Raw genomic sequence first — 19,348 nt, forward strand, 5'->3', positions numbered from 1 at the left:
GCATTGTATGATGGATTTAACTGATTTAAGTTGATTATATAGCGAGCTAGCAAATATTGTGAGTGTAGAAAATATGTAGTAATTAATGAAAAAAGTTTAAATACACCATAATCATTTATATATAATGAATTAGTATAATATTTTACACTTTATACATTGCATGGTAAGATACATGGGTGACTTAGTACCACATAGAGTTCCTATGAGGTTCAAAATTTTCACTATCTTCATCATCTCTATGTGTAGAGTAAGTGTATTGTTGAAGAGTAGTCAGCAACCATGGCAATAGCTTTCAAAAACCAAAACCCAAAAGTCAATAGGAAACCGAATACTTCGGTATTTTTCGGGATTACCAAACAAATGGGATTTGGAAACCAATCCCATATCGAAAATTTCGGTATTTTTCGGGATGGTTTTGATTTGGGATTTTTCGGTTTGGGTTTGAGACTTTTTCGGTTTGGTTTGAGATTTTCGGGATTTTTTTCCAGCCCTACCATGTAAGTGACCAAATAAAAAATAGAAAAATTAAAAACCACATGCCATTGACTAAGTAATTAATTGACACAATTTAAAATATAATACCACAAAAAATTTGGAATATGTGCAAATTTGTTTATTGTAAAAAGAATTCAAAACAAAACCATATATATAAATATTTTAGCATATTATCACAAAAGCATAAGTGCTATGGTGGTTAAGGCGTTGAAGGAGTCAAATAGAAGGGGTTTGAATCCCTCTATTCTTAAAATTGAGACTTTTAAGAAATTTTGAAGTATTTTTGGATTTCATATCGCGATAATACCGATAATATAATAACATCACGATATATTAACAATAATTAAAGGGATAAGTCGCGAAATATCGTTTTCTCAAAAAAAACGATAATATCGGCGATATTTTGCCGATATTTTCGATATTTTGTTCCTTTGTCAAGAGTTAGCTACCACCTTAATAAATAAGGAAAACTAATGAAAAGAGTTTGAAAACTTTGAGTTTTAATGATAAGGACAAAATAGAGGGTAAAGTGAATAGTACCAGGATTGACTTTTTAGTGTAAAAATGTGGTTTTTCATTAAAGTGAACAGTACCGGGTTCTTTTCGTTAAAGTTCCCTAATAAATATCTGTTTTTTTTTTTTTTGGTAACTTGTTGGCTTAGTACAATAAAATACAAAAGATCAAGAGGTCTACAGTTCGACTAACACTTGAATCATCGAATTGTTACCAGAAAAATGGAATTACCCCTAATGGATAAAAGTACAAACAACACTTAAGAACTAGTAGACCCACATGTTCTAGTGGGATATGGGTTCTCTTGTCTCTTGAAATAAAACATGTCGAAGGTTTTATTGCAAATGTCCTCCATAATTTTGAACAACTGGCTAGAGACCTCACAAGTCGCAATTCATGTGCAAAACCACCAACTTGTGGACCATGACGATAAAATCCATGGATTTCCAACCCTTATGATTACCCGACTCTTTTTCTCATTTCACACACCGCTTCTTTCTCTTAATTCGTTTGATTTCTTTATTCTAAATGCTAGAAATAAACATGCTGTGTAGAGAAAAATAGTGTGCAGACACGTCCCTTGGTGAAAAGTTCTGCAAAAATGAACGTTATATAAATTTGTAACACTCTCTGAACTATAAACCCTAGACAGCAATTTGAACAAAATTAAATAGTTTACTAACATGATAGGATTTGTAGCTAATGAGACGTCCCAAGTTTGAATCCCCCAGCCGTTGTGAATCATTTGACATATATTTCGATAAGATAAGAAAAAGAATGCAGCAATTTATATATGTACAGAATTTAAGCCTCCATGTGAATACCTACTCTACAGTTGTATAACTATGTCAATCTGTATTTGCATTGTCGTCGGATTGTTGGCTTTCATCTTCTCGAATGGTATTTTGGTTCATCGTAAACCTCCAGCTATCTCCTTCCTCAATCTTCCATTGTTTCTTAAGTTCAAAGATTGCTTTAGAGGCTGCGGCAGCAATTGCTGGATTGCTATCTTCTGCGAGTCTCTGCAAGAAAGGCATGAGTTTCTGGCATCATCACGGCAAAGAATGATGAATACAATTATTTAATTTCCAGCAAACCTGTAATGCTCCCATTCCTGCATTACCAAGAGTCCACATAGATGGAGCTGCAGCCAAAGCATTGGCCACTGCTTGCCTATACAACAGAAAACAAACAGGTAAGAGTGGATGATATACAAGTCAAGTAGGAGTCGACAGAAACTAAGGAATCAAAGTTCAAACAGGCTTCCTTGTCGCTGGAATTTGTTATATTACTCGAAAATATATTCAGTAGCACGATTGTTTTAAATTAATGTCAGCGTCAGACTTCTATTTGGCTATCTACTGCCTTCTCATGGGTTAGGGTTATTATGCATTTTACAGTGAAATGGATCACAAATTCGCAATATATAAAATGACAAACAAATTCCTAAAAGAAACACAAGTGACACTTTTCTCAGCATTGTTTCCAAAAAGAGAGGCAAAATAATTCCAAGAAGCCTTGTCCATGCACGTCAGTAAAGTAAAGCATATTGCATGATTGGCTTTGTACGCTTAAATCTTAGTTTCACAACACAACAATACAGACTAAACTGTAAGCTTGTGAGGGAAAATGTATGCATTTGTCACGTCGAAGGGGGTTAAGATTGTCCAAGGGGCACTATAAGATAAGTAATGCTTGCATAACTTACCTGGTGTTGACATCAGGAGAACTTGAACACTCCGCCAATAACGATACACTACTTTTACCATCCATTGCATCGAGATCAATTAGAGTCGCAATTAACAGCTCGAGCTACTCCAGATAGAAAAGATAATTTAAATAAGCGACCCTACAAGCAGTCTAACATAGTAACATTAACTGCTAGATCAGATCATGAATATAAGTACAAATTTAGATATGAACCTCTTCAGGATCAGTATAATCAATTCCATCAGCTTCAAAGAAGGCAGAAGCCATACTCCAGTAAGCTTCCTGTACACAACCAGTCACATGATTGTAATATCCTGAATCTCAAGAAAGTAGAAAGAACGAGAACTGGAGAATTCCAGGAAAAGGGGACCTGAATTGCAGTAATGCGATCAGTAGATACTTCTCCAGGAGGGAAATCAAGACTTTTCCCATTCTTTTCAAGAATTATACGCCCCAGTATGTCATTTTCTGATATAACACCATTATCGCTTTGCAGAGGACTGGATGTTGACATGAGATATTATGCTCCAAAGGTGAATACACAAGTGATAGAAGGGATCAAACTACGAAGGAACTTAACAATCACAAAAGAAACTTACAAATTGTACAATTTGTTCACCATCCTGTCAAGAATATTTTTGACAAACTGCATATAATATGTAAAAAATTCAGAGAACACAGAGCAACATAACTAGACATGATAAACTAGAAACATATTCTCCTACAAGTATCCTTGATTAGTATTGCAAAACAAAATCAATTTACCTCCAAAGCCATTAGGGCATCTTCCATTGCACGTTGTTTCGCACGGAGGTCAGCACGGCGCAAATCGGCCTAAGAGAGTCAACACAGCACCAAGATGCATATTTAGTGCATTATTATCATCATTGTATTTTCCAGACAACTAAAATTGTTTTCCATAAGTAACACTGCACTTTTACAATATATATTTTATATACATACACATAATGTAGAATCGAATTTCAAAAAACTTGAATTGTTTTTTAATTATACTAGAATACTAGCAACGGTTTTCTAAGCATTGGATGCAGATTCATGTACCCTCTCTTGTTTGTACTCTTGTGCATCAATCAAGCCCTTATTTACGTGCATTTCTTTCTACTTTGACATCTTTTTCATTTTCTTGGATTGTTTCCTGGCTCGCTTATTTCTATTTTACACTCTCGTAGTTTAACTGCACACACTAATGGGTATTAGAAGTAAACTATTAAACTATAGTAATCTAGTTTAGAGTCAAATATACCGGCAGGGCACACTGTTTTCACCTTATACGTTGCATATTCATCATTAATACATATTGTATGAAGCTCTTATAGTTAATTGATGCATAATGAATGATTTCAATTTCTTCAAAGTTTCCTTCAAAATTTCCATGTTTTGAGACACTACATCATGTCAAACAACAACAACAACAACAACAACAACAACAAAGCCTTTTCCCACTAAGTGGGGTCGGCTATATGAATCCTAGAACGCCATTGCGCTCGGTTTTGTGTCATGTCCTCCGTTAGATCCAAGTACTCTAAGTCTTTTCTTAGAGTCTCTTCCAAAGTTTTCCTAGGTCTTCCTCTACCCCTTCGGCCCTAAACCTCTGTCCCGTAGTCACATCTTCGAACCGGAGCGTCAGTCGGCCTTCTTTGCACATGTCCAAATCACCGGAGCCGATTTTCTCTCATCTTTCCTACAATTTCGGCTACTCCTACTTTACCTCGGATATCCTCATTCCCAATCTTATCCTTTCTCGTGTGCCCACACATCCCACGAAGCATCCTCATCTCCGCTACACCCATTTTGTGTACGTGTTGATGCTTCACCACCCAACATTCTGTGCCATACAACATCGCTGACCTTTTTGCCGTCCTATAAAATTTTCCCTTGAGCTTCAGTGGCCTACGACGGTCACACAACACGCCGGATGCACTCTTTCCATCCAGCTCGTATTCTATGGTTGAGATCTCCATCTAATTCTCCGTTCTCTTGCAAGATAGATCCTAGGTAGCGAAAACGGTCGCTTTTTGTGATCTTCGCTAGATTGCTCCGGTCATTAGTGTGGATAAGTATATAAATGGATAGAGATAGGAAAGCAAACACAAGATGTACGTGGTTCACCCAGATTGGCTACGTCCACGGAATAGAAGAGTTCTCATTAATTGTGAAGGGTTTACACAAGTACATAGGTTCAAGCTCTCCTTTAGTGAGTACAAGTGAATGATTTAGTACAAATGACATTAGGAAATATTGTGGGAGAATGATCTCGTAATCACGAAACTTCTAAGTATCGGAGTGTGGTGTCGTCTTGACTTGCCTTATCGATGTGGCATCTTCTCTGGAAGTACTCTTCCTCCATCCAGGGGTGGTATCTTTAACTGGTGGAGATGCACAAGGTAATGTATCAATTTCACTTGAAGCTTACTTGTAGTTTCAGGCTTGGTCAAGCGCGATACAAACCATGTAGTAGGAGTCCCCCAAGTCGCCGAGCTAGGGGGTCTGCTGAAAGAGGTGACAGACAAGGTAAGCAATCAGAGCTCCGACTGATTGTTCACCTTCTCCCCATCTTGCAGCAGCATGAAGGATAAAGAGAAGAAAAATGAGAAGAGATGATATGAGATACTTTTGCTTTTGAAGAAGTAACTTTCCACAGGCTTATTCTTGAACTGAGCTGGAGGGTTTTCTGGTTTCCTCCAGAGTATAAGGCCGACTGAAGAATTTGAGGGTCAAAACAAGTCCATCAAATCTAGAGTACGTTCCACCCTGCTGATATGGGATACTTTTGCTTTTGACAGAGTAATGGATGTATCGGCACGTGTGCTGTTACACTTGTCTCCACATGCTTCCTTGTATCCTTCGCACTTGCCCTATCTGTTCCTCAAGCAGATGCGGAATCTTCCCTGGAAACATAAGATGTTGAAGATGAATACTCGAGAGCAATGCCAGGTAAGTAATCAGGTAAGGGGTTCCAGGCAGTCAGTTCCTGGCTGGAAGCTTGATTCCAAGTGCTGACTGATTGCTCTCTTTCTCCTTGTCTTGCAGGTAAAAACAAGGCCAAAAGAAAAGACAGGGAAAAAGCATGATATGGGATACTCTTGCTTTTAACCCTGATGATATGAGATATTCTTGCTCTAGTATAGCTTGTTTGCAGAGGTATTATCGGGGGGAAAGAAAGCTGAATATTTCGAAAGGCTTCGTTGGGAGTGCCCTCTCAGATATGATGAAGGGTTGAGCATTTTTGCAGGTCTGCCTGTCCGTTGGGGATGGAGGTCGACATATATAGGAGTCTCCCTAACAACAAGTAGTAATGCTATTCCTTTACCCTGCTTGGTCATAGCACGGTAGTGGGAGCTGCCAGTTTCACATGTTTTAACTCTGTAAGAGCACTTTGAAAAAGTGGTCTGTGGTATCTGGCTCTCGAGATTCGGAGAACGATGCCTCTTCGATTTTTGAGAAAGCAATCATGCTGGGGGTCTGACTCTCGAGATTCGGAGAGCAGTGTCTCTTCGATTTTTGAGGGAGTAATCATGTTGGGAGTCTGGCTCTCGAGATTCGGAGGGCAGTGCCTCTTCGATTTTGGAGCAAGCAATCTTGTTGGGAGTGTTATCTCGAATGTGAGTAAAGGTTGGGCATGTTTGCTAGTCTACCTTGTCACGAAGCACAAAGGTTGACACACAGGGACTTTCCAATTATCCAGCAATGGTACTGTTCCTTTACCCTCTCTTCGATTTTGAGAAAGTAGTCATGTTAGGAGTCTGGCTCTCGAGATTCGGAGGACGGTGCCTCTTCGATTTTGGAGCAAGCAATCTTGTTGGGAGTGTTTTCTCGAATGTGAGTAAAGGTTGGGCATGTTTGCTAGTCTACCTTGCCACGAAGCACAGAGGTTGACACACAGGGACTTTCCAATTATCCAGCAGTGGTACTGTTCCTTTACCCTTGTGGGTAATAATATGGTAGCTAGACCTTCAAAATTTATGTGTCTAAACTTTTGTTAGTGTTGTTTCTTTGCTATTCTTTTACCTTTCTTGGTCAGAGCGATGTAGTGGGAGCTGCAAGCTTCACGTGCTCAACTTTGGCAGAGAACTTTGGCAAAGTTATTTGTGGTACCCATGAGCTATTGTTGCGTGTGGGAAGTGGGTGATTGAACAGTAAGATTCATGTGCTTTCTACTTCACCAGAAGTCTTCGACAGAATGCCCATAATTTCTGCAAAGCTGAGTGTGCGTGTGACAGGTGCTGACAAGGCTAGAAAAGTAGGTGCCTCTTCGATTTCTGAGATCGGCCCTCGTGGTCTCTGAGCAGCACAGCTTTTGAGAAAGCGAGCGCCTCTTCGATTGATTCGGAGAACGATGCCTCATCGATTTTTGAGAAAGCAATCATGCTGGGGGTCTGGCTCTCGAGATTCGGGGAGCAGTGTCTCTTCGATTTTTGAGAAAGTAATCATGTTGGGAGTCTGGCTCTCAAGATTCGGAGGGCGGTGCCTCTTCGATTTTGGAGCAAGCAATCTTGTTGGGAGTGTTTTCTCGAATGTGAGTAAAGGTTGGGCATGTTTGCTAGTCTACCTTGCCACGAAGCACAGAGGTTGACACATTGGGACTTTCCAATTATCCAACAATGGTACTGTTCCTTTACCATCTCTTCGATTTTTAAGAAAGTAGTCATGTTGGGAGTCTGACTCTTGAGATTCGGAGGACGGTGCCTCTTCGATTTTGGAGCAAGCAATCTTATTGAGAGTGTTTTCTCGAATGTGAGTAAAGGTTGGGCATGTTTGCTAGTCTACCTTGCCACGAAGCACAGAGGTTGACACACAGGGACTTTCCAATTATCCAGCAGTGGTACTGTTCCTTTACCCTTGTGGGTAATAATATGGTAGCTAGACCTTCAAAATTTATGGGTCTAAACTTTGTTAGTTCTGTTTCTTTGCTATTCTTTTACCCTTCTTGGTCAGAGCGATGTAGTGGGAGCTGCAAGCTTCACGTGCTCAACTTTGGCAGAGAACTTTGGCAAAGTTATCTGTGGTACCCATGAGCTATTGTTGCGTGTGGGAAGTGGGTGATTGAACAGTAAGATTCATGTGTTTTCTACTTCCCCAGAAGTCTTTGACAGAATGCCCATAATTTCCGCAAAGCTGAGTGTGCGTGTGACAGGTGCTGACAAGGCTGGAAAAGGCTGGAAAAGTAGGTGCCTCTTCGATTTCTGAGATCGGCCCTCGTGGTCTCTGGGGAGCCCAGCTTTTGAGAAAGCGAGCGCCTCTTCGATTTCTGAGATCGGCCTTCGTGGTCTTTGAGCAGCCCAACTTTTGAGAAAGCAAACGCCTCTTCGATTTCTGAGATCAACCCTCGTGATCTCTAAGCAGCCCAGCTTTTGAGAAAGCAAATGCCTCTTCGATTTCTGAGCAGGCGCCTCTTCGATTTCTGAAGCTCCGTCGAGTGCAGATTTTTATAGGGGCTGGCATTAAGTTCCAAAGCACACTTGAATCTCCACCAGTAGAAGCTTCATTCTTGCACTTCTAAGATCTTGATTTGTCCGACCTCTTCTCTCTTCAACACCTTTGAAAATGTCTGGCCCCTCCGACCGTCGTTTTGACTTGAACCTTGTTGAAGAGGCAGCCCCGCCTTCTCCAGACAACATATGGCGCCCATCCTTCGTCTCCCCTACTGGTCCTCTTACCGTTGGGGATTCCGTGATGAAGAATGATATGACCGCTGCAGTGGTGGCCAGGAACCTTCTCACTCCCAAAGATAACAGACTACTTTCCAAACGGTCTGATGAGTTAGCTGTTAAGGATTCGCTGGCTCTCAGTGTTCAGTGTGCAGGTTCTGTGTCTAATATGGCCCAACGCCTATTTGCTCGAACCCGCCAAGTTGAATCATTGGCGGCTGAAGTGATGAGTCTCAAACAGGAGATTAGAGGGCTCAAGCATGAGAATAAACAGTTGCACCGGCTCGCACATGACTATGCTACAAACATGAAGAGGAAGCTTGACCAGATGAAGGAAACTGATGGTCAGGTTTTACTTGATCATCAGAGATTTGTGGGTTTGTTCCAAAGGCATTTATTGCCTTCGTCTTCTGGGGCTGTACCGCGTAATGAAGCTCCAAATGATCAACCTCTGATGCCTCCTCCTTCTAGGGTTCTGTCCAGTACTGAGGCTCCAAATGATCCCCCTCCGGTGCCTTCTCTTTCTGGGGCTCTACCGACTGCTGAGACTTCTCCTAAGCAACCTTTGTGAAGGCTCCCTCTTGTGTGTTTATTTTGATTCATGTATATGTACATATTTGTAGCTTATCGGGGATATCAATAAATAAGCTTTCCTTCATTTCAACGTATTGTGTTAAATACACCAAAGCCTTCTTCGCTAAGTTCTTTGAATTTTCTTTTGTTGAAGCTTGTATGTTGAAGCTTTCTGAGTGGAGCATGTAGGTTGGGGTAGTGTTCCCTTAATTTCCCGAGTGAGGAGAACTTCTCGGTTGGAGACTTGGAAAATCCAAGTCACTGAGTGGGATCGGCTATATGAATCTTAGAACGCCATTGTGCTCGATCCTGTGTCATGTCCTTCGTTAGATCCAAGTACTCTAAGTCTTTTCTTAGAGTCTCTTCCAAAGTTTTCCTAGGTCTTCCTCTACCCCTTCGGCCCTGCACCTCTATCCCATAGTCGCATCTTCTAATCGGAGCGTCAATAGGCCTTCTTTGCACATGTCCAAACCACCGTAACCGATTTTCTCTCATCTTTCCTTCAATTTCGGCTACTCCTACTTTACCCCGGATATCCTCATTCCTAATCTTATCTTTTCTCGTGTGCCCACACATCCAACGAAGCATCCTCATCTCCGCTACACCCATTTTGTGTACGTGTTGATGTTTCACCGCCCAACATTCTGTGCCATACAGCATCGCCGGCCTTATTGCCGTCCTATAAAATTTTCCCTTGAGCTTCAGTGGCATACGGCGGTCACACAACACGCCGGATGCACTCTTCCACTTCATCCATCCAGCTTGTATTCTATGGTTGAGATCTCCATCTAATTCTCCGTTCTTTTGCAAGATAGATCCTAGGTAACGAAAACGGTCGCTCTTTGGTATTTCTTGATCTCCGATCCTCACCCCTAACTCGTTTTGGCCTCCATTTGCACTGAACTTGCACTCCATATATTCTGTCTTTGATCAGCTTAGGCGAAGACCTTTAGATTCCAACACTTCTCTCCAAAGGTTAAGCTTTGCATTTACCCCTTCCTGAGTTTCATCTATCAACACTATATCGTCTGCGAAAAGCATACACCAAGGAATATCATCTTGAATATGTCCTGTTAACTCATCCATTACCAACGCAAAAAGGTAAGGACTTAAGGATGAGCCTTGATGTAATCCTACAGTTATGGGAAAGCTTTCGGTTTGTCCTTCATGAGTTCTTACGGCAGTCTTTGCTCCTTCATACATATCCTTTATAGCTTGGATATATGCTACTCGTACTCCTTTCTTCTCTAAAATCCTTCAAAGAATGTCTCTTGGGACCCTATCATACGCTTTTTCCAAATCTATAAAGACCATGTGTAAATCCTTTTTCCCATCTCTATATCTTTCCATCAATCTTCGTAAGAGATAGATTGCCTCCATGGTTGAGCGCCCTGGCATGAACCCGAATTGGTTGTCCGAAACCCGTGTCTCTTGCCTCAATCTATGCTCAATGACTCTCTCCCAGAGCTTCATTGTATGACTCATTAGCTTAATACCTCTATAGTTCATGCAATTTTGTACGTCGCCCTTATTCTTGTAGATAGGCACCAAAGTGCTCGTTCGCCACTCATTTGGCATCTTCTTCGTTTTCAAAATCCTATTGAAAAGGTCAGTGAGCCATGTTATACCTGTCTCTCCCAAAAGTTTCCACACTTCGATTGGTATATCGTCTGGGCCTATTGCTTTTTTATGCTTCATCTTCTTCAAAGCTACAACCACTTCTTCCTTCCGGATTCGACGATAAAAAGAGTAGTTTCTACACTCTTCTGAGTTACTCAACTCCCCTAAAGAAGCACTCATTTCATGTCCTTCATTGAAAAGATTATGAAAATAACCTCTCCATCTGTCTTTAACCGCGTTCTCTGTAGCAAGAACCTTTCCATCCTCATCCTTGATGCACCTCACTTGGTTTAGGTCCCTTGTCTTCTTTTCCCTTGCTCTAGATAGTTTATAGATATCCAACTCTCCTTCTTTGGCATCTAGTCGTTTATACATATCGTCGTAAGCCGCTAACTTAGCTTCTCTGACAGCTTTCTTCGCCTCTTGCTTCGCTTTTCTATACCTTTCACCATTTTCATCGGTCCTCTCCTTGTATAAGGCTTTACAACATTCCTTCTTAGCCTTCACCTTTGTTTGTACCTCCTCATTCCACCACCAAGATTCCTTTTGGTGTGGGGCAAAGCCCTTGGACTCTCCTAATACCTCTTTTGCTACTTTTCGGATACAACTAGCCATGGAATCCCACATTTGGCTAGCTTCCCCCTCTCTATCCCACACACATTGGGTGATTACCTTCTCTTTGAAAATGGCTTGTTTTTCTTCTTTTAGATTCCACCATCTAGTCCTTGGGCACTTCCAAGTCTTGTTCTTTTGTCTTACTCTTTTGATATGTACATCCATCACCAACAAGCGATGTTGATTAGCCACGCTCTCTCCTGGTATAACTTTGCAATCCTTACAAGTTATACGATCCCCTTTCCTCATTAGAAGAAAATCTATTTGTGTTTTTGACGACCCACTCTTGTAGGTGATCACATGTTCTTCTCTTTTCTTAAAGAAGGTGTTGGCTAAGAAGAGATCATATGCCATTGCAAAATCCAAGATAGCTTCCCCATCCTCGTTTCTCTCCCCAAAACCATGGCCACCATGAAAACCTCCATAGTTGCCTGTCTCCCTGCCCACGTGTCCATTTAAATCTCCTCCTATAAATAACTTCTCCGTCTGAGCAATTCCTTGCACCAAGTCTCCAAGATCTTCCCAAAATTTCTCCTTCGAACTCGTATCCAACCCTACTTGAGGTGCGTACGCACTAATCACATTGATAAGTTCTTGTCCTATTACAATCTTGATTGCCATGATTCTATCTCCTACCCTCTTGACATCTACAACATCTTGTACCAAGGTCTTGTCCACGATGATGCCAACACCGTTTCTCGTTCTATTTGTGCCCGAATACCAAAGTTTAAACCCTGAGTTTTCTAGATCCTTTGCCTTACTACCAACCCACTTAGTTTCTTGTAGGCACATAATATTTATCCTTCTCCTCACCATAACTTCCACTACTTCCATAGATTTTCCCGTTAAGGTTCCTATATTCCACGTTCCTAAACGCATTTTGCTCTCTTGAACTCTACCCTTCTGTCCTAGCTTCTTCACCCTCCCCCGTCTAATAGGATCAAAGTACTTCTTTTGTGTGTCCCGGGTAAAGTTGATAGGAGCATATGCTCCCAAACAACTTTGAGTGGAGTCGTTCGAAAAGAAGTTTCTATGGCCCCCTTGCTCATTTAACACTGCATCCGGGTGCCGATGGAGATACAGCGACCCTTGCTCACTTATCACTGTGCTCGGGCCACACAGCGCGCCACTTACGGGTGACGCCCTAGCTTTAGCGCGATTTTGTTCTGGATTCATTTTCATAAGGATTCGACGTGATCATGGAGTGCCGGCTGTCGACTACCTGACGCCCTCCCCCTCCTCCTTTATCCGGGCTTGGGACCGGCCATGTAAGACATAGGCGGAGTTATCATGTCAAACAACAGATGGAACAAAAAGAGTTTGTTTCTGTGAAAAGCGTACCTCTAAGGCTCCGTCACTCCAATGCTTATCAGCAGCGGTTTTCAATCTAGACTCGGCTTTGTCTTTTAAGATCTGCAGAGGATTGTTGGTTATCAAATTAGTAAAAAGATTCAATGTTTTAATAAAAAGCTGCCCAAAAAAAAAACTATTTATATTTAGGCCCTATTTATTTATCCCAGAAAAGCTGGGCTTAAATATGTTTAAAAAATAGTTCAGGGCTTAAAAATAGAGACACCAAAAGTAAGTGTTTATTACAAGCGTTGCTTTGTGACTTACTGTTAAAAGCCCCCTTAAATAATACACATACCATAGCAATATGATGAAGGAGCTCGGCTTTCTTCTTCACATTACGGTCAATTTTCTCAGTATCCTTTCTTGCCCGTGCTACAGAGCAGAAGGTCAGGATAACAACATCATAAGTTTCTTGAGAAAGATGACTGCGTGTTTAGGCAACCAGAAAAAAAGAGAACCAAATAATCCATTCTCCCATTAAATAAACAAAAAGAAATAAGAAGCCAGAAGTTCTAAAAGGAGAAAAATATTCATCCAAGAACAAATACAAAATCCTTGGTTGAGTGCTCATTCCCCAGAATGAACATTCGAAGGAATGCCTCAAAACGTGGAATCAGCATTCTCCCATTTTATCATGATGAGGTGTCCTTATATTCTCCTACTCTGCCAGGGACACTAACTTCCTCATCTAACTTCATCTACATCACCATACCCCTGTTGCAGGTTTATCTCCAGTCAAAAGATTGACCCATGGTCTTCCAATCTAATAACGATGAATTACTGCATTATGCTATACACACACGCGTACAAAATCCTTTTGGAGTATTTTGGGGTAAACGTGTACAATGTACTCAACATCGTATTGCTAATTTCTTCTTGTTTGCAATCAATTGATTTCACCTTGTCTTCCAGGCTAATCTTTATCCAGAAACTTGCTATGGATGACGAAATGTGCATTTCACAAGAATCAGACCTATGGAACTTACTCCTCCTCCTGGGTTTACACAATTGAATACCTCCTCTCCTACATAATTGAATACATTCTATCCTATCGGACATCTGAACTCAGCATGTTCTCTTTTTTTTTCCTTTTATCTGTTGTTAGTCGTCCTTTGTTCTCTCCTGTCGCACAGTTCAAATAACTTTAGTCATAGCTTTTCCTAAAGGGTATGTTTCAGAAACTTCCCTATACCCCAAAGCAGAATCGTGTGGCTGAGTGCAAAATGTGGAGACTATACAGCTTTTGTTCGTTGTTTCTTGAGAGTATGGCATATGGTCATTCTAACTATTGCATACCTCATTAACCGTACTAGAGGAGTCCTAAATGGTACAACTCCACTCAAAGTCCTTCAGCCATGTAGATATCACATTTTTCAGTGGAAATATAACTTCATGATTGGTTCCAACCAATGTTTTACACGACTTTGAGCTTTAGATTATATTACTTGTTAACAAAGAAATTTTTTCTAAATTACTGGAATATGGATTTTGAATTTTTGTAACTATTAATAATTCTATCTGAGAGAAAAGATGAGAATAGGATTTCTTTATGACTACAGCTAACATATATAAGCCTTAACCAATCATATATTTAGACAATTCTTGATAAAAATCTTTTAACCAATCATATATATTCTTGATGAATCCCTGATGCAGACCCTAGATTACCAGTTCCAAATAAACAACAGAGTTTGATTCTTTCCTTGATTCCAAATTTCCAATTCCATTCTAGAAACCAAACACCTTATCCATTTCACATTATTTGTTATTCGAATATGAATAAATTCATGTAAGTGTGTATTCAAGGATATATAGAATTTATAAAGCTGCCCAAGAAAATCTGCGCACTGAAAAGGTGATAAGAGTTTTACCATCCAGCTTAAGAAACCCCGACCCAAGAATAGCAATGTCTTGACGCACACGGGCATCCAACCTCATTATACCACTGACAAGAAATGGCAAATAATGAGCAATGAGCTCTAAGAATGAACATTTCAGGTCATATGAAATCATGGATGACTATCTTAATACATTGATAATAACTATCACGTGCAGGTAGCCAGTACAATTGTACATTTTTTGCAAACCATGCTCAACCTGACTTTATAATGCGTAAATTACAGAAAAGGCCAAAAACAAGGTCTTGCAAATTTTGCATACAGGTCCTGTGTAATTTGAAGATTGTAAACCTTAATTGTAATTTAACATTGCATGACTTGTTCCTGAGACTAAAGTATAAAGACCAAGTAAGATGGGTTACAATTAATTACTGCAATCTCATCTCAAAATGAAAAGAAAAAAAAACGAACGTAGATTAGGGAATCTTACCGAGAAAGCAGAATAATGTCATTGCGTGCCCTTTCATTTACAAACTTCGCGTCATTGTAAACAAATTTGCAAGCTTCAGCTAAACCCTGATTGGAGTGAGTAGTTCTCTCAGAAAAGACTGGAGGGCCCCCATCTTTTTCATCCCTAATCTGTGAACTAGGATACAAGAGGAGTTCTTTAACAGATGTTGAAAAAGAGAACAATTGGCAGTTTTTTTAAACTTATGCTAAAAATATGCCACAATCAAAGAGCATGAACAACAAACTAATTAGGCAAGAGTTAAAAGTGATAGTTCAAGATATAAATACGGAAAATTCTGAAAGTAGATGAAATAATTCGTTGTCAAAATCTCCCAGATATTATAAAAATGAGGCACAAATTCATTAAGTACCTCCTTTTGATGAGTGAAGAAACATAAATTATGTAAGAAAGTTAGTGTCACGGGATTTTCTTACCCTCTGGTCCATTTGGTTCTAATATGTAATTTTTCTCACCTTGACACTTAACTGAGGATCTAGATGAAGGGAATACAAATGCACTGGTCCCTAGTTTGAGGGTTGTGAAAAGTACCTAGAGAGCGAATCCCTTCTCCCTATATACATACATTATTGTCCTTGTTCATCTGATTGCCCTCTTCCTCTTAAGAAATCCTCCTGCTGGTATTTTCTATAATATGGATAACTTATAAAGCATTATATCAAATCGGTTGTGTCCCTATGAGTGAGTAGTCCATTCTAGTAGTACTTCTGAGTGCTTATTCCTTTCCTAACTAAGCAAGTAAACTACCTTCATGTATCCCCTTTTGTAGTCTAAGAGCCCTTTCTTTCTTAGTGCTTACGCTAAGGAAAAATTTGATTGATAGAGCTAGATGTGGAGCGACCCTGTTGCTTGTTTACCTAACACAAGTAAACAAGCTAGAAGAAGATAAAACTCATATCTCAATCAACTCAGACGAATGTATTTCTTACCCTGAGACAAGAGGAAGATGGGGAGATCGAAGGTTTGTAACTCCTTGTCTGCTCATCTATTGTAACTCTTTTCTTTTTGGCTGTCAGATGGAGACATATAAATGGCACTTTGACTAATTCCTATGTTTAATTGGCATATTTTCCGTTCAAATACAAACCACAAGTTTCATGTAAGGAAACTACCACGGATAGCGAAAATCCTTCACACATATACAATTGTTTAATAAATTAACAAGTTCCAATTTACCAGCACAAGTTGACAATCATAAGCCAATTGACGGGTTGATCCCCAATTAAAAAAAAAACCCAAAACAAAGCTAACACTATAAACAATCTGATTTAAGGAATAGCTATGTTTATCTAATAATTATTGCAGACTTGCATTATGCTTTTAGATAAATTATTATTCCCTTTGTCCTCCTATCATTAATTTGCTGCACATACACATAGAACAATATCTACTTTAACAAAGTAAATTCAGTATCAGAAACATAATAGACCATTTCTACTAGGTTCCTACCTAGTCTCCTTTGCCGAATCACCATAAGTTACAATGCGTTCTTTTGCTTTGGTATTATGACTGCCACCTGACAGGTGTAAGACAGTAGATCTCTGAGAGGCAGTAAAATTAACTGGTTTACCCCATATACGCTTCAAACCAGCATTAGAAAAGCTCATTTTTTCTGAACCGATACGTTCACAATTTAGCTGTCTCTGTTCAACCCCTTGACTTGGATAATGAAGGTTATGTCGTTGCATCAACTTGGAAAACGAATTTAAAACTCCATATGAGTTAGGAATCATTTTTGAATTAGTCACTGCAGGACAGCTTGAAACCTTGCTTGCAGTAAGTGCCATGGAAGGATCAACACACCAATGAAGTGAAACTAGCCAGAATTTCTTTCACAGAAGCTTAAATCTTCATTTACAACAGAAAAATGAATCAAGAAAGTGTTATATTCTCATTTAACATAAAAAAACTTCTGAGAAAATACTGCCACACAATACACAAAATTTTCTACGAGCATCAAATACACGATATTACATATACCATACTAAGTCCCCAACATATGCAGTCTAACATGTAAACGGACACCCTAGTTCCGTGGGAAAATTTAAAAACTTTTGGCTAAATATATGATTGGGTTCAGATTCTTCAGCTCACATAATCCTTATAGCCCACCAATAAGGTATTCACTACCTTTCATTTTTCATAAAGTCTGCTGTCACGTTCCAGTCTTTCTTATTAGGCTTCCAAAATCAATGAATTCAACATCTTTAGTTTTCAAACATCTTTAACTAAGAGTTTGGAGTGCTTCTGTTTCATTCCAAAATCGTGATATGAACATAAAGAATTTTCTCATTTCTTTCTTCCAATTCTTATAAAGGACACTCTAGTCACTTTTTTCCCTACCTTCGCCCATGATCCCTTATTCTATTTAACCGCCCTTGACGGTATTGGCAGTTCCCCCACCCTCGCAAAGCGGAAAGCCTTGTGGCTTGGGGTTGCCCTTTTTTAATGCAGAATGCTGCTGTTGTCAGTGTCACTCGTATTAATTATAGAGTTCAATAATTAATCAAGTGAGATATTTTGATAGTTTAAAAGCTAAAGTACAGCAAAGGTTTCTATATTCCATTTTTCGATTACTAATCTTGATCACCTCAACATTTCAGTTCAAATTTTTTGTAATTACTCAATTATTTTACCACGATCATATCAACAAGCACGCAATAGCTAAATCAAAGCAAACTTCACCATGCATGCATCAGTCACTGAACAAAAAATCGAAAGACAAAGTCCTAAAAATTCAAAGCATAGAGTGAAAACGAAATCTCATTAACCAAATTGAAAATCAAAGAAAACCCATATAAGAATTTGCAGAATAAAGATGTGGAAGCAGCTGGAAGTGAACAAAGCAAGAAACTCACCTCGCGGTAGGAAAGCACTGACTTTCCACAAGAGAGGGAGAGGGAGAGGGAGAGAGAGAGAGAGAGATCGTAAAGCAGACAAATTTGTAGGCAGTCGACAGTGAAGGAAGAATGGCGTGGAAATTGAGAAGAGAAATTGCAACCACAACGAGTTCATGTGGCCCCGGAATTGCCACAGCGCAAACACACAAGAACGAGGTTCATGAACGGCGGGAGAGTAACGTTTTTATCGTTTATGCACGTATTGGACCCATTTTGAGAAATTTTGAAAAATAGCCCACTTTAGAGGCTCAGATTGAATTTTAGCCAAATTTCTTAACTTGTTATAATTCTAACAAAAAAACTTAGGTAAATAGTCTTCCTTAGTAATACTAATCTCTCTCCTCTTCTCTCCCATCTCACAACATTGAGCCGCTTGTTGAAAACATTGACATTGTTATGAATGTCCACGCACACATTGTCAGTGCCCTTACAAATTAAAATAGACTTTGGAAACAAGAGGATTGTTTTTCAAAACATGCGATGTAAATTTCAAACTGTAAGAATCTGTTTGTACTTTGTATGGAGTCGCTCTATAAATAGAGCGCTCCGACTGCAGTTAAAGAAGATAGAGAGATATATTGAGAAGAAAAAAAAGATTAATAACTTCAGTATCTATTCCTCCCTTTTTTTATTTGTCATGTTCTTGTGCTATAGTTTCAGTATGATATTTTACACATGCTTCACTCTTATCACTAGTAAAAGTTATCTCTCTAACTTTTACATATTTATAATACCGCTACAATTGTTAGTTAGAACAAGTGCTAGTCCTAGTCCTAGTCCTAGTCCTAGTCCTAGTCCGCCAACAGTCATTTTCTCATCCTTTTTGGGACCATTCCACGGTGCCAAAAACCATTGTGATGTTTATTCATGAAAATAACTCAACTATTGATACAATTGAATGCGATTCCGGCCACGGAAGTCGAGAATTCAAAAGCCGTTACTGCACGTTGTCCTTTTAGTAAGCAAAAAAATCGATCATCTTTAACTAAAAATTACGATCTGGGGAGCAAAACGTTGATTTGAGTCCTAGGAAAACATTGGCTTAGGATAAGATCATTACAAGATATGTGTTGGGTTATTTTTTTGTTTTTGCAGTTTGTGGGTTTTAATGTTTCGGGAAAATTTTGAGACTTCTGGTGCTGGACAAGGAAAATATTGAATTTTTGGGTTAATCTGCTATCTAATTTGGAGATTAGAACATAATTTAAGGGACTGAATTTTTTCTGGTTTTTTTGGTAGGTTGCATTTTGACTCAGGATTTCATCGGTTGAAAACAGAAAGGAAAAAAAACAGTGAATTGATGGGGAGTTAGAGTGAAGAGCGTGAGGGTCAATTTTATGATACCAGAGCGGACCTCTCTTTGGATTCTGGCACTGCAAAATGGTCCCATAAGGGGTGAGAAAACGGCTGCTGCCGGTAGGACCCGCGCTTGTTGCCCGATTATCGCAACAATTGTAGCGCCTCAAGCTTGTGAGAAAGGAGAGGATTAGTATAAATAAAGGTAATTATTTTCACCTGAGTTTTTGGTTAGA

The 19,348-nt window shown here is 39.5% G+C and overlaps 1 protein-coding gene across 1 annotated transcript; it reads right to left on the reverse strand.

The window, feature by feature from the left end:
• Window positions 1-1,743: 1,743 nt before the first annotated feature.
• On the reverse strand, window positions 1,744-17,981 carry LOC126610285 (senescence-associated protein AAF, chlorolplastic-like). Its single transcript, XM_050278297.1, has 13 exons — window positions 17,775-17,981; window positions 16,366-16,764; window positions 14,878-15,033; window positions 14,421-14,494; window positions 12,845-12,921; window positions 12,538-12,609; window positions 3,485-3,553; window positions 3,319-3,365; window positions 3,090-3,219; window positions 2,933-3,001; window positions 2,718-2,821; window positions 2,107-2,182; window positions 1,744-2,031 (listed from the first exon to the last, which is right to left on the reverse strand). Exons 2-13 carry the CDS (start codon window positions 16,701-16,703, stop codon window positions 1,858-1,860), a joined length of 1,386 nt encoding a protein of 461 aa, XP_050134254.1. The 5' UTR covers window positions 16,704-16,764; window positions 17,775-17,981; the 3' UTR covers window positions 1,744-1,857.
• Window positions 17,982-19,348: the final 1,367 nt, after the last annotated feature.

This window comes from Malus sylvestris, chromosome 17 (assembly GCF_916048215.2).
Source record: "Malus sylvestris chromosome 17, drMalSylv7.2, whole genome shotgun sequence".
Classification (NCBI taxonomy): Eukaryota; Viridiplantae; Streptophyta; class Magnoliopsida; order Rosales; family Rosaceae; genus Malus; species Malus sylvestris.

Coding starts and splice junctions, on each gene's coding strand:
- LOC126610285 (XM_050278297.1), bottom strand. CDS start 16,703: ATGGCACTTACTGCAAGCAAGGTTTCAAGCTGTCCTGCAGTGACTAAT. Junction 12,922..14,420: donor GGGGTTTCTTAAGCTGGATG/GTAAAACTCTTA, acceptor TCTGCTCTGTAG/CACGGGCAAGAAAGGATACT. Junction 2,183..2,717: donor TCTCCTGATGTCAACACCAG/GTAAGTTATGCA, acceptor TCTGTTGTATAG/GCAAGCAGTGGCCAATGCTT.